This window comes from Eulemur rufifrons, chromosome 1 (assembly GCF_041146395.1).
Source record: "Eulemur rufifrons isolate Redbay chromosome 1, OSU_ERuf_1, whole genome shotgun sequence".
NCBI lineage: Eukaryota > Metazoa > Chordata > Mammalia > Primates > Lemuridae > Eulemur > Eulemur rufifrons.
Genome location: NC_090983.1, coordinates 16,828,056 through 16,840,288, shown reverse-complemented (window position 1 = coordinate 16,840,288; position 12,233 = coordinate 16,828,056). Strand labels below are relative to the sequence as shown.

The following is a 12,233-nucleotide window of genomic DNA, read 5'->3' as shown; positions in this document are numbered from 1 at the left end:
GGAGGGGCTGGGCACATGCATGACTTGGTCTGGGGTGCAAGGAGATGCAGGCCCCAGCAGGGACAAGGGAAGCCTCCATGCGCAGTCGACCCTCCCTCCACCACGCTCACTTTTACAGCCTCACAATCACTAGTCCACGCTCAGCCGGTTTATTAAAGGCAGGCAGCTTCATCAGGGGCCCAGAACAGAAAAGTTGGGAGATGCCCCCCCTCCTCCCTCAGCTCCCCCTTCCTCAACAACTCATCTACAGCCCAGCCCCCAGGGCCCGACCCCTGAGGCGGGGCTGGTGTCAGGCAGACTGTACTGCATAAATATACGGAGGCCACAGCCCGAATCAGCAGTGTCAAGGGGGCAGGGAGATTTGGTATGGGGTGAAAAGGGGGTGGTTCTGGGGGTGCCTCCCCCAGGGCTTGTCCTGAGCCCAAGGACCCACAAAGCCAGAAAGAGGGGACCAGTGGGCTGCCCTGGGGGCTGAGGCTATGGCCAGCCCTGTCCGGCGAGACTGGCAAGTGGCTCTGGTTGTTGGGGAGGAGTGGGGTGGGGTGTGGCTGTGCCAGGGCTCAGGGGCACAGGGCAGGATCAAGTGCTATTGCCCTGCTCCTGCTCAAAGAGCAGCATGGCCAGCTGGGTTCGGGAGCCGAGGCCCTCGAGCATGCTCTGGCGGCAGCGGTGATACAAGTCCTCACTGAGCCGTGCGCTGCATGTCTGGGCCCGGTAGCGCTGCAGCAGTGCTGGCTCCACTGCCCGCAGCACGTGCAGGCCAGAGAAGCGCAGGAACAGCTCATACACATCCAGGCTCTCCAGCAGCTCCTCCTCCTGCTCCGAGGCTGCTGCTAGCCGGCCTCGGGCTGCCACATAGTCGGAGTTGTAGAAGCAGGCCTCGCTGGCCGCCTGGCGATCAAAGTGGCCTGTGTCTCGGCCCAGCTCCGGTGGCCCAGGCCCTTGTGGTGGGGCCACAGCTGGGTGGAAGGCTTGGAAGTGCATGGGGAAGAAGGCCTGCCAACCGGAGATGGCATGCATGCGGCAGCGGTTCAGGAAGTCAGGCGTGAGCACCGTGTCTGGCCCGGCCAGCAGGAACAATGTGTCCAGCGGGTGCTTCTTGGAGAGTAGATCCATGAGGCGCAGAGGTGAGGGTGCGGCTGTCTGCACACTGAGCCATGGCACCCGGGCACCAGGAAAACGCCGCTCCAGCTCTGCCACGTGGGCTTTGACAGGTGCAAAGACATCTGCATGTGCCGCCCGCTGGGCCTGGCGTGGCTCATACAGTAGCAGCAGGGTCAGGGCTGCCGCAGCATCACCTGGCTCTAGTGCTGCAGTGGCAAAGGCCTCCAGGAAGCCAGGGGCCAGGTCACGCTCAGCAGCAGCCAGAGGCAGCAGCACAGTGAGACGTGAGGCCTCAGTGACATAGGGTACAGGCAAGATCTCCACGCGGCTCAGCGGCCGGAGCAGCTGCACCCGGCGGGTGAGGGGCCGCCGGCCACCCTGGGGGGTCAGGGCTTCCAGCTGCAGGTCCAGCGTGTACTCCATACCGCGGGCTGGATCAAAGCGTCGGTACCCATTGACCAGCTGCTGCTTCTGGAGCCGCAGGGCCGGGTGGTAGCGGCGGTTGAGCTCCTCCAGGGCTGCCCCGAGAACATCGGCCACGTCAGCCTGGTCAGCCCCACGCAGTGGGCAGCGAGGCGAGCCATCAGCGCAGGAGAAAGCATGCTGCTCTGTGAAGTAGTCCCAGCGCAGCACCTCGAAGCGGGAGGCCGGGCGGGATGGTGCCGGGATGCCCACAGGCCAGGCAGCTGCCCGCTCCCCGTCAGCGGCTAGACGGCTGGTGTTTTGTATCTCCCGCTGGGTCAGAGAAACAGGCCATGAGCAAGGGAGAGACCAGAGAGGCCAGCACACAGCTGGGGGAGGAGGTAGGCCCCAGGTGCCACTCAGGATGGGTCTCCAGTCCCCTGCCAACCTCTGCCCACCCAGACCCCCTACCCTTCCTTTCCCCAGATGGAGGCAGCCTAAGAGTTAAACGGAAATTTCTGGAGGGTCCTCAGAGAATGTGGAAACAGGGGCTGGGAAGTCGTTTTGTCCTGTGATTTTGGCACTAACTTTTTTCTTTCTCTGGGATCTCTGAGACCTCTCATATCCTGTTCCCCTCACCACCTCTTCCCTGCCCCCCACTCCCAGGCCCAGACCATACCTGTAACTCCTGGATCTCCTGGTACGTGCGTTCCAGCTCAGCTCGGGCAAAAGCCTTGTGCAGCTGGTACATGTGCACAGGGTCACGCACAGGGTAGGCTGTCAGGGCACTGCGGAAACGAGGGTCCCCCTCCTGCACGGGCTCCCCAGGGCTCAGCTCCAGATAGCTATAGTGCACCCCCTGGGGAGAGGAAGGGAAGGGGTCCACAATGGGATGGGATTGCCTTCCCCCTTGTCTCACAGTGAGTATCTCCTGTTCCTATGACCTGTGGTGGACTTGGGAGTCAGATTTCTGCAGGTTTAAGTCTACCTCAACCAGGCTGGGTGCGGTGGCTCACGCCTGTAATCCTAGCACTCTGGGAGGCCGAAGCGGGAGGATCACTTGAGGTCAGGAGTTTGAGACCAGTCTGAGCAAGAGAGAGACCTCGTCTCTACTAAAAATAGAAAGAAATGATTTGGACAGCAAAAAATATATATATATAAAAATTTGCTGGGCATAGTGGCACATGCCTGTAGTCCCAGCTACTTGGGAGGCTGAGGCAGGAGGATCGCTTGAGCTCAGGAGTTTGAGGTTGCTGTGAGCTAGGCTGACGCCATGGCACTCTAGCCTGGGCAACAGAGTGACTCTGTCTCAAAAAAAAAAAAAAGTCTACCTCAACCAGTTGTGAGTTTGTGCGACCTTGGGCAAGCGTCTGCTAGCTCACCCGTGAAATGGCATGCATCCTGTTTCAGATCTGTCCAGGGACTCAAATAAAATAACAACTAACATTGAATGCCTACTCTGTGTAAGCCTCCCTTATTTTCTCTAATCCTTATAACAACTCTGAGCGATAATTACTTCCTTTGGCATGGATGAGGACACTGGTGCTCAGGAGATTTAGTAATTTACCCAGGGTGACAGGGATAGAAAATGACAGAACTGGCATGGAAACCCAGGCCTGTAACTCCACCACCTCTCCTTTGCCTCTCAGGGGGAAGTGCACAAGCTCAGATACGAGGCACCAGTGGGGTGGCTTATCATCCCACCTCATGGTCGCCAGTGCAGCCCACCCCCGTGGCATCCAGAATGCAGCGTCCCAGCCACTCGTCGGGGTGGGCACTGACGATGTCGTTGCGGCAGCCTTCCAGGTGGGGGCGCAGCTGCTGCAGCAGCGTGCGCGATAGCAGCACCCCAAAGCCACCGTGGCAGTAACGGCCTGGCGTGGGCTCTCCGCCAATGAAGTCCTGGGGCCGGCCCAGATAAAGATGGGCAGCGGAGGCCAGGCTGAGACGGCCAGTTAGGCGTGCCAGTCCGTGTGCCTCGGTGTAGGTGGCGTCAGGTACCAGGAAGAACCAGTCAAAGTCATCGCCGTGCTGCTCCAGTAGGTGGCGCAGCGCCAGGTGCAGGTGCCCGATGGGACGCTCCTCGCCCAGGGTCACCACAGCCATGCCAGGTGGTGCCCGGCGACCCCGTGCGCCTGTCAGGAACACCACACGCTCTAGTCGGTGCCCCAGCGTGCGGTTCACGGCCACACCCAGCGTGGGCAACGTGGCCTGTGAGGTCAGCACTGCCACAAGCAGCCTCTGCCTGATGCCCAGCTCCGTGCTGATGTAGCGGGTCCTGGGGGAGAGGAAGGCACAAGGTTATCTAAGAGAAAACAGGGCGGGCAAGGGTCTGCACACACAGATTCCGGCTCCGGCAGGTCATGTCTTCTCTGAGTCTTTTTTCTCACGTATGAATAGGATAAAAACAAAACCTCTCTCCCTGGGGTCATAAGGATTTACGTGAAATATTGGTCTTACCTACACAGTGCTTCGCATTTGGAAGATGGCACTATCCATACAGATACGAGAGATGAAATTGTGGGTCTGATTCCCGGTTTCACTAGTTAGTAGTTGTGTCCTTGAACATGTTATTTAACCTGAGCCATCTGTAAAATGCGACTGGTTGTGTCTATTTAAAGCACCTAGCCAAATGCTTGACACACCATGTACTTATTTCTGTATAAATATGCCACCGTGTCACAAATATCTCACATACATGATACAACAGAATGTATGGCATAGGAATGAGTATGTTTGGGGGAGGCAAACTGGGACTCAGGGGTTCTAGTAACTTACCTTTACCAGGCAGAAGGTAAGTTGCAAAACTGGAATTTGAATCCTGTGTTACTTAGAAATTATTTCAAGTCATCAGCAGAGACATAGATGAGTGCATTCCTCCTTCCCCAACTGCACCCTGAGCTGGCGCTTGTAACCCACTCAGGAACGAGATACAGGTAAATCCTAGTTCTTCCTTTCTCCTTTCCTCTCTCTATACACTGACTCTATATACCAGTCACTTCTCTAGCCCCAGCGGCCCAGCCAAGTAGCTAAGAGGATCTTTGGGGGACTATCAGATCGAGCTGGTTTAGGACAGAGGCTGGCAAGTTCAGCCCAGGCCGGGATGGGGTCCAGAAAAAGGTCAGATTGGCCCCACGGCTCCCGGGAAAGCAGGGCCATCGGAAGTTATCGCGGCCCAAAGACTTCCTGGCCTGCCAGCCCCTTCCTTCCGGAGCCCGATCCGGCCTCCAGCCGCCCTGCGCGCGCGTCCCGGCCGGTGCCCAAGAGGGTGGAGGGGGCGTAGCGGATCACTACCTGACGGCCTTTTTGGCGGCCTGGCCGGGCTGTGCGGGGTGGTAGGGCAAGACACGCGGCTCCCAGTTCTCCGCGCCGGCCCCGGGCCTCTCGCGCTCCGCTCCGGGCTGCACCGAGTTGGGCCGGCGCGCCGCGTTCGTGTTGCCGCGCGGCGGCAGCTCAGAGTCTCCAGATTGGGGCGGGCCTGGGCCGCACGGCTCCTCCACCCAGGTGACACTGAGCAGGCTCAGAGTGAAGCCCAGGGAGATGCCCACGGCCACCGGCCCTGCGGGCCGTAGCACAGACAGCAGCAGCGATGCCCGCATGGCGCCCGGACCGCGGGCCCCGGGCCCGGGCGAAGCCCCAGAGCAGCCAGAGGAGGCTTCGAGGGGGCGGGACCGGGGAGGGGGCGGATCCGGAGGGCCCGGGCCCAGCGGGCGGACCCGCTCCCTCCCAGCCGAGTAGAGCCAGCGGCCTGAGCCGAATCCCCTGCGCCGCGCTCGGATCCCCCTCCAGCCGCTGCTCGGTACTGTGCGGGGTTGCTGCGCTCGTCGCCGGAGCCCCAGCCGCTGCCGCCGCTGTCCGACGTGTCACTGCGAGGGCCCCGCCCCCGGGGTGGGGTCTAAGGTTCTAGCTACCGGAGAGGGAGGAGAAGGGGGAGGTTAAAGGGGAAGGACCCCCGGAAGTGCCCCCTCCTCAGTGCGAGAGAGGGAGACGCCGGGGGCGGAGTCCCCTGCCTCCCCCTGGCGTGGTTGGTGCGTCCCGAGTGACGTCAGAAGCAGCCCGCCCCTGCCTGGATGGTGCGCCCTGAGTGACGTCAGAAGCAGAGGCCGGAGCTGTCCATCAGCACCAAAGGCCGCGGGCGGGCTCAGGGCATGGGGCCGCGGCTCTGGGGCGGCCTGAGCCCCTGCTCGTGCTCCTTTTCCTTCCCCAGACCCAGTCCGAGTCCCCCGACGCCGCGGGACTGGAGTGCCAGTCGGTGTTGGAGGTGGAGCGGCGCCGCCGCCGCGCAGAGACTGTTCTCTCCGGCCCAGCGGCCCCCTTCCCCACACGGCGGACTTTCCCCGGACCCCAGTCAGCTGGAGCCTCTGGAGCCCCAAAACCCCAGCCCCTCCGGCCCCTGCACAGCCTCTTTCGCTCAGAAGCTCAGGTCGCCTCCAGCCCAGGTAAATCTTGGACAATCCCAGATTTATCCGCCCACAGATGAGTCTCTTGGCTACCTCCTTCTCACCGGCTCACCGGCAACACACTGCCCTCAACCCCTCTTCCTGTGCCCCTTTTAACTTCATCCCAGGCCCCTCTAGCCAGGCACTTTTGTCTCCCTTTGTCTCTGCCCTCCACCCCAGGGATGCTTCCAGAGCTGCATGATGTGGGCACCACTCCTTTGTCCACTGTGTCCTTGCTGAGTTCTCCCACTCCCACTCCCACCCCCATCCTGGTGAGGACCCGGGACTCCTCCTTGACACCAACTTCTCCTCTGTCAGGTTAACCTGGGAGGTTGACTCCCTTCCATTCCCAGCACTATGCCGGGCACTGTGGCAACACTGCGGTTCCAGCTGCTGCCCCCTGAGCCAGATGACACTTTCTGGGGTGCACCTTGTGAACAGCCCCTGGAGCGCAGGTACCAGGCACTGCCGGCCCTCGTCTGCATCATGTGCTGTTTGTTTGGAGTCGTCTACTGCTTCTTCGGTGAGATCCCCATCTCATCCCTCACCTGGGCTCCCCAAGTTCTTTTTCTGGCCCCCCCAAATCTTCTCTGAACCCCCCACCATCATTAATAACTATCTTTCTTTTCTCCTTTTTTCATCCCATTCATGTTCATAGATCATCTTTACTCTAGATTCTAGAGAACACAGGTTTTTAAATTAAACATGCTTGTGTTTGAACCTAGCTCTGCACTTACTAATTTTGATGCTTTGGGTACATTAACTTGTCTGAACCTCAGTTTTGTCATATGAACAATTATATTTGTCTCACATAGGGTTGTTATAAGAATTAATAGGCCCTCAATAAATAGTAGCTATTGTGGTGAAGATGTGTTGGGTCCCTGTGCTAGGTAGGCACTGAAAACACTTAGTGGGGTTATTAAACATGGTCCCTTACCACAGGGCATATTGTCTGATGGGGAAGAGAGACTCCTTAACATTCACACCTATGAGACATATTAGAGTGGGCTGAATGGTAGTCACACATATGGAGATCACCTACAAGGAAGGCTCTGGTAATAAGGGCTGCTGTAAACTGTTGTACAGGATGGGTACTGCACAGGGAGCTCAGTTGAATAGGCAAATGAGGGCTGAAATCCAGCTCATGGTCTACTTGACAAATTCTAGTCCTTGGCACAAGGCTGCTTTGCCTAGAGAAAGGCACCCCTTTTTGTAATTTGCACAAAGGTGTCATATGGGCTAGTGGCAGCATGGAGTAAGTGTCCACTGACTCTACAGCAAGAGTTACAGAACCTCAGAGAGGAAAGGGAGCATTACGGGCTGGGGGCCCAAGGAAAGCCTCCAGGAGGAGGGTTATAGGTAACTGGAATCAGTGGGGCAAAGGAGGCCAGGGGGGTTGGGTTCCAGGCTGGGCAGAGGTAGTGCAAGATGTGTGCTCTGCAACCTCCATACCTCCCCCTAGAATGGGTGGGTAGATGGGAACCAGATGGTCCCACCCATTCCTCCCCCAAACTCTGAGCTGAACAACTGCAGAGTAGGCAGAGAGAAGTGCCTGCCACAAGGGTTCAGGACACGTTCTGGGCCTCCAAGGAGTCTGTATCATCTCACCCCCTCCACTATCCATACCCACTCTCTCTGCATGTTGCTCAGTACAGCCTCATATTTCCTCTCCTGGGCTTGCCTGACATCCTGCCTCTCTTGGATGCCACTATTCCCAGGCTCTTAGACTTTGAGACCTTGTCCATGCCCTACTCCTCTCTCTTACCTCAGAGCCTCCTGGACTCTGACACTTCCCCTCATTCCTCGAACAGAATCTCATCTTTATTTTCTTTCTCTTTGACTCTCCCTGACTCCTTGAACCTCCATCTCTGACTTCCATCTTCCCAACTGTTCAGGGTCTACACCTCCCTCACCCTTTCAGGTATCTCTAATGGGCCTAGTGGGCCTATAACTTCCTTATTCCTGAAACTCCACAACCACTATTTCCCCTTCTTTGATTCCCTATCACCCCATTTAAGCCCTAGTGACCTCCATGATCCCCACTACCTCATTACCTTCCATTCCTCTGACTCCCGCTATTACTCCTATCTCTGATCCCCATTGCCTCATCATCTGATCACCCCTCCCCATACTGTGATCTCAGTAATCCCATTCTTTTTACCTCAGTGTTCCTCTCTCTCAGAAACCCTTTAATACTCTCAATTATTCCATTTCTGTCAACCCTCCTGACTTGCAAAGACCTGGAACTCCTCCCCAATAACCCTGCGACTCTGTCTTTTGTAACTTTCCAATGATGCTGTATCTCTGAAGCCCTGTAATGCCTCAAACACCTCATCTTTCTGAATCTGTGTAACCTCCATCACTCAAGTTCTTTCTGATTTCCAAAGACCTCCTGTCTCTGAATAATCCCTCCCCAAAGTACCCAATGACTCTTTTTTTGTTCTTTCGAGACAGGGTCTTACTCTGTCACCCAGGCTGGAGTGCAGTGGTGCAATCATAGCTCATTGTAGCCTCAAACTCCTGGGCTCAAGTGATCCTCCTGCCTCAGCCTCCTGAGTAGCTGGGATTACAGGCATGTGCCACCACACCCAGCTAATTTTAAAAGATATTTTGCAGTGACAGGGTCTTGCTATGTTCCCTAGACTGGTCTCAAACTCCTTGCCTCAAGTGATCCTCCTGCCTCAGCCTCCCAAAGCACTTGGATTACAGGCATGAGACACCATGCCCAGCCTCCCAGCGACTTTTTTGCTGATCTCCCTGTGACTCCTGTGGTCTCAAAGACTCCAATGCTCCATTATTGATTGACTCTTGACTCCAATGATCTATCCTGACTCCTGTGATCCTCGAAGACCCCAAATCATTATCTCCATGATTATGCCTGTTTTTCCAGTGACCCCCAATGGCCATATCTCTCTGACCTCCCCTGACCTCAGTGGCCCTATCACTAATGCCCTCATGACCCAGTGACCCCCAATTCTCTGATCTTAGTATCCTTGTTTTTGGTTCCCTTGTGATCCTATGTCCCTGACCCCTCTGACCTCCCCCCTCCAGCCTGATGACCTCATTTTGGCCCCTCACTAGCCCCTGTTCCCCTCTAGGTTACCGCTGCTTCAAGGCAGTGCTCTTCCTCACTGGGTTGCTGTTTGGCTCAGTGGTCATCTTCCTCCTGTGCTACCGAGAGCGGGTGCTGGAGACACAGCTGAGCGCTGGGGCGAGCGCGGGCATTGCGCTGGGCATCGGGCTGCTCTGCGGGCTGGTGGCCATGCTGGTGCGCAGCGTGGGCCTCTTTCTGGTGGGGCTGCTGCTCGGGCTGCTGCTCGCCGCTGCGGCCCTACTGGGCTCCGCACCCTACTACCAGCCGGGCTCTGTGTGGGGCCCTCTGGGGCTGCTGCTGGGGGGCGGCCTGCTCTGTGCCCTGCTCACTCTGCGCTGGCCCCGCCCACTCACCACCCTGGCCACCGCCGTGACTGGTGCTGCGCTCATCGCCACCGCCGCCGACTACTTTGCCGAGCTGCTACTGCTGGGGCGCTACGTGGTGGAGCGTCTACGGGCGGCCCCCGTCCCCGCCCTCTGCTGGCGGAGCTGGGCCCTGCTCGCACTCTGGCCCCTGCTCAGCCTGATGGGTGTTCTGGTGCAGTGGCGGGTGACGGCCGAGGGGGACTCCCACACAGAAGGTGAGAAGACAGAGGCCAAGGTGGGCATGATAGGCGTGGATGGCCAGGGGTGGGTAAGGGGCTGAGAGCCTAGGGATTAGGGGACAGAAGCTGTACACACCAGCAGCAGAAGGCCTCTATGGGGTTAGAGAACTGACTTGTTCAGGGTCTGGGAGGATAGGACCCAAGCTCCACCATTGATTCCACAACAATGTATGGAATAATGTATGAGCTCTGTGCTAACCTCATTCCAGGCACTGAGGATACATACAGCAGAGATAAAACGGAAAAGGTCCCTGCCCTTATGGGTATACATCCAGGGTGGGCAGGAGACAGATAAAAGACACGTAAACAATCAAGGTAATTCATTGTGCAGAGTGATAAGAAAGAGATACATAGTATAATGTGAAAGAGTGACCTATGGAGGCTATTATAATTATGGTGGCCAAAGAAGGCTGCTGAAGGAGGTGACATGTAAGCAGAGACTTGAAGGATAAGGGGCCAGGCATGCAAAGAGCTAGAGAAGAGGGATAGTGAGGGGAGGGCCCTGGGAAGGAATGAGCTTGGCTTGTTTGAGGAAGTGGGGCTGGAGTGCAGTAGGTGAGGTTTGGGAGTCAGGCTGATCATGCAGGGCCTCTGGGCCATGATGAGGACTCTGCATTTTATTAGGACAATGAGATGCCATTGGAAAGTTTAAAGGAGCGGAGGATAGATTGTAATTTCGCTCTTGGAGTGCTCATTCTGCTGCTGAGTGTCAAAAGCACTGGAGGGAGGCTAGCACAGAGGGGGAAACCAGTGAAGAAGCAGCTGTGGTTGTCCAATGCAAAGATGATGGTGCTGGCCTAGGTGAGCCACCTATGGCTCAGGATTGGGAGAGGGGTGACAGCAGGGAGGGGATACCTAGAAGTCTAGGAATCTTCCATAAAGACCTTTGGAAGAAAAGAACAACAGCAGGAAGTCCCATCTGAGAGGTGGGGGACCAAGAAAGGAAGTGATGGGGTGGGGGCAGGGGTTAGGGACAAGGGGAATCTGGAAGCCTAGAGCCCCCAGGTTTGAAGAGAGAGGGAGGGCTTGGGGGTAATGAGGCACATGGGCCTCAGAGACCCTTCTCTGTGCATCCTTCCACAGTGGTCATCAGCCGGCAGCGACGACGTGTGCAGCTGATGCGGATTCGGCAGCAGGAAGAGCGCAAGGAGAAACGGCGGAAAAAGAGACCCCCTCGGGCTCCCCCCAGAGGTCCCCGGGCTCCTCCAAGGCCCGGGCCCCCTGACCCTGCTTATCGGCGCAGGCCAGTGCCCATCAAACGCTTCAATGGGGATGTCCTCTCCCCGGTGAGCACCCTGAGCCCCTCCAGCCCAGATGGGGGAGAAGAAAGTGCAGACTCCTCTAAGCAGGGCTGGGCTTTCCCCAGGAGCTGGTCACTATCTAGAAGACCTGTTTGACCACCCACTGGATCCCCTGTACCAGGGGCCCGGTGGGCCCAGCTTTGGGATTGGGGGAAAGATGTCCTGAGTATGAATTTTAAGTGGGATGTGGTATGTGGTAGAAATGCTGGGTGTGGTGATGTCCTAGGTCTATGGCAGTCTGGTGGAGTGTCAGGCTTTTGGGGGTATAGGAAGAGGTGGCTTTCAGGGCAGCAGTCTGCAATGGAACTCTCACACCTACATTTACTCCCGCACAGAGCTACATCCAGAGCTTCCGAGACCGGCAGACGGGCAGCTCACTGAGCTCCTTCATGGCCTCGCCCACAGACGCGGACTATGAGTACGGGTCCCGGGGGCCACTGACAGCCTGCTCAGGCCCCCCTGTGCGGGTATAGCAGTATCCCTGCCTATCTAGACTCTGCAGTCACCAGCTCTGCCAGCTTGGGGAGGCCTGCCAGGTCACCACCCAGCCCCTAGGCCCTGTGGCCTTTGGCTGTCTCTCTCCCCTCCCTGGAGAGGGCTGGCCTAGCCACTAGAGGGAGGCTCTGTCTCAGGCTAGGCCTGGCCTGAGGGGAAAGCCCCCTCCCAAGCTCCAAAGGGGGCCTGAGGGACTTGGGGTATAAGCCCCATTGGAGTGTGCTCAGGGTTGTGAGTCTGTTGCCTGTGTGTTCATGTGTGTGTGTATGGGGGGTAGGCTTGGAGGGGACACTAGGACCCTTGCCTTAGATTTCTGATTGGTAGGGCTTCTCCAGGGTTGGCCCCACCTCCTCTCCCACTGCTGGGGTCCCATGGGCCACTCACCTGCATGTCTAAGTGGAGGAGATCTGCCTTCCTCTCCCATCACTCCACCTCCCAACCAGACTCATCTAAGGTTTCTTGTCCTAGTCCTCGAGGCAAACCGCAGCACCCCTCAGCCTGGTCCCCTGGCCTCTGCAAAGCCACCAGCCTGAGGGCAGAGGCAGGGGATGGGGGTGGGGGGTGCTGCTCTGGGCTGGGTTGGGGAGGGGGTTGGGGGGCGTAAATGCACGGTGCATGTCTGGTGTCTGTCATGCCACTCTGGACACCTCATGCTTCTGTCTCCCCCAACCCCACTCTCTGTTTTACATCTTTTATAAATGTGCCAAACTGCATGGCCTCTGCCAGGAATGGTGGTCTTCAGTGGCTGGCACTTCCATGAGCCAAGCTGGAAGCACTGCAACGCTTGGTCTCCT

The 12,233-nt window shown here is 57.5% G+C and overlaps 2 protein-coding genes across 4 annotated transcripts; one reads left to right on the top strand and one right to left on the bottom strand.

Annotated features, from left to right (window-relative positions):
• Positions 1-133: 133 nt before the first annotated feature.
• On the bottom strand, positions 134-5,377 carry CHPF (chondroitin polymerizing factor). Of its 2 annotated transcripts, none has more exons than XM_069474845.1 (4): positions 4,801-5,377; positions 3,211-3,784; positions 2,186-2,365; positions 134-1,839 (listed from the first exon to the last, which is right to left on the bottom strand). In XM_069474845.1, exons 1-4 carry the CDS (start codon positions 5,103-5,105, stop codon positions 580-582), a joined length of 2,319 nt encoding a protein of 772 aa, XP_069330946.1. In that variant the 5' UTR covers positions 5,106-5,377; the 3' UTR covers positions 134-579. The 2 variants fall into 2 exon arrangements, with proteins under 2 accessions (XP_069330946.1, XP_069330969.1); XM_069474868.1 differs by lacking the exon at positions 4,801-5,377 and adding an exon at positions 4,490-4,775.
• Positions 5,230-12,168, top strand: TMEM198 (transmembrane protein 198). Of its 2 annotated transcripts, XM_069475047.1 has the most exons (6): positions 5,230-5,579; positions 5,714-5,945; positions 6,299-6,468; positions 9,044-9,619; positions 10,727-10,929; positions 11,280-12,168. In XM_069475047.1, exons 3-6 carry the CDS (start codon positions 6,303-6,305, stop codon positions 11,415-11,417), a joined length of 1,083 nt encoding a protein of 360 aa, XP_069331148.1. In that variant the 5' UTR covers positions 5,230-5,579; positions 5,714-5,945; positions 6,299-6,302; the 3' UTR covers positions 11,418-12,168. The 2 variants fall into 2 exon arrangements, with proteins under 2 accessions (XP_069331148.1, XP_069331071.1); XM_069474970.1 differs by having other exon boundaries at positions 5,494-5,945; positions 6,264-6,468.
• Positions 12,169-12,233: the final 65 nt, after the last annotated feature.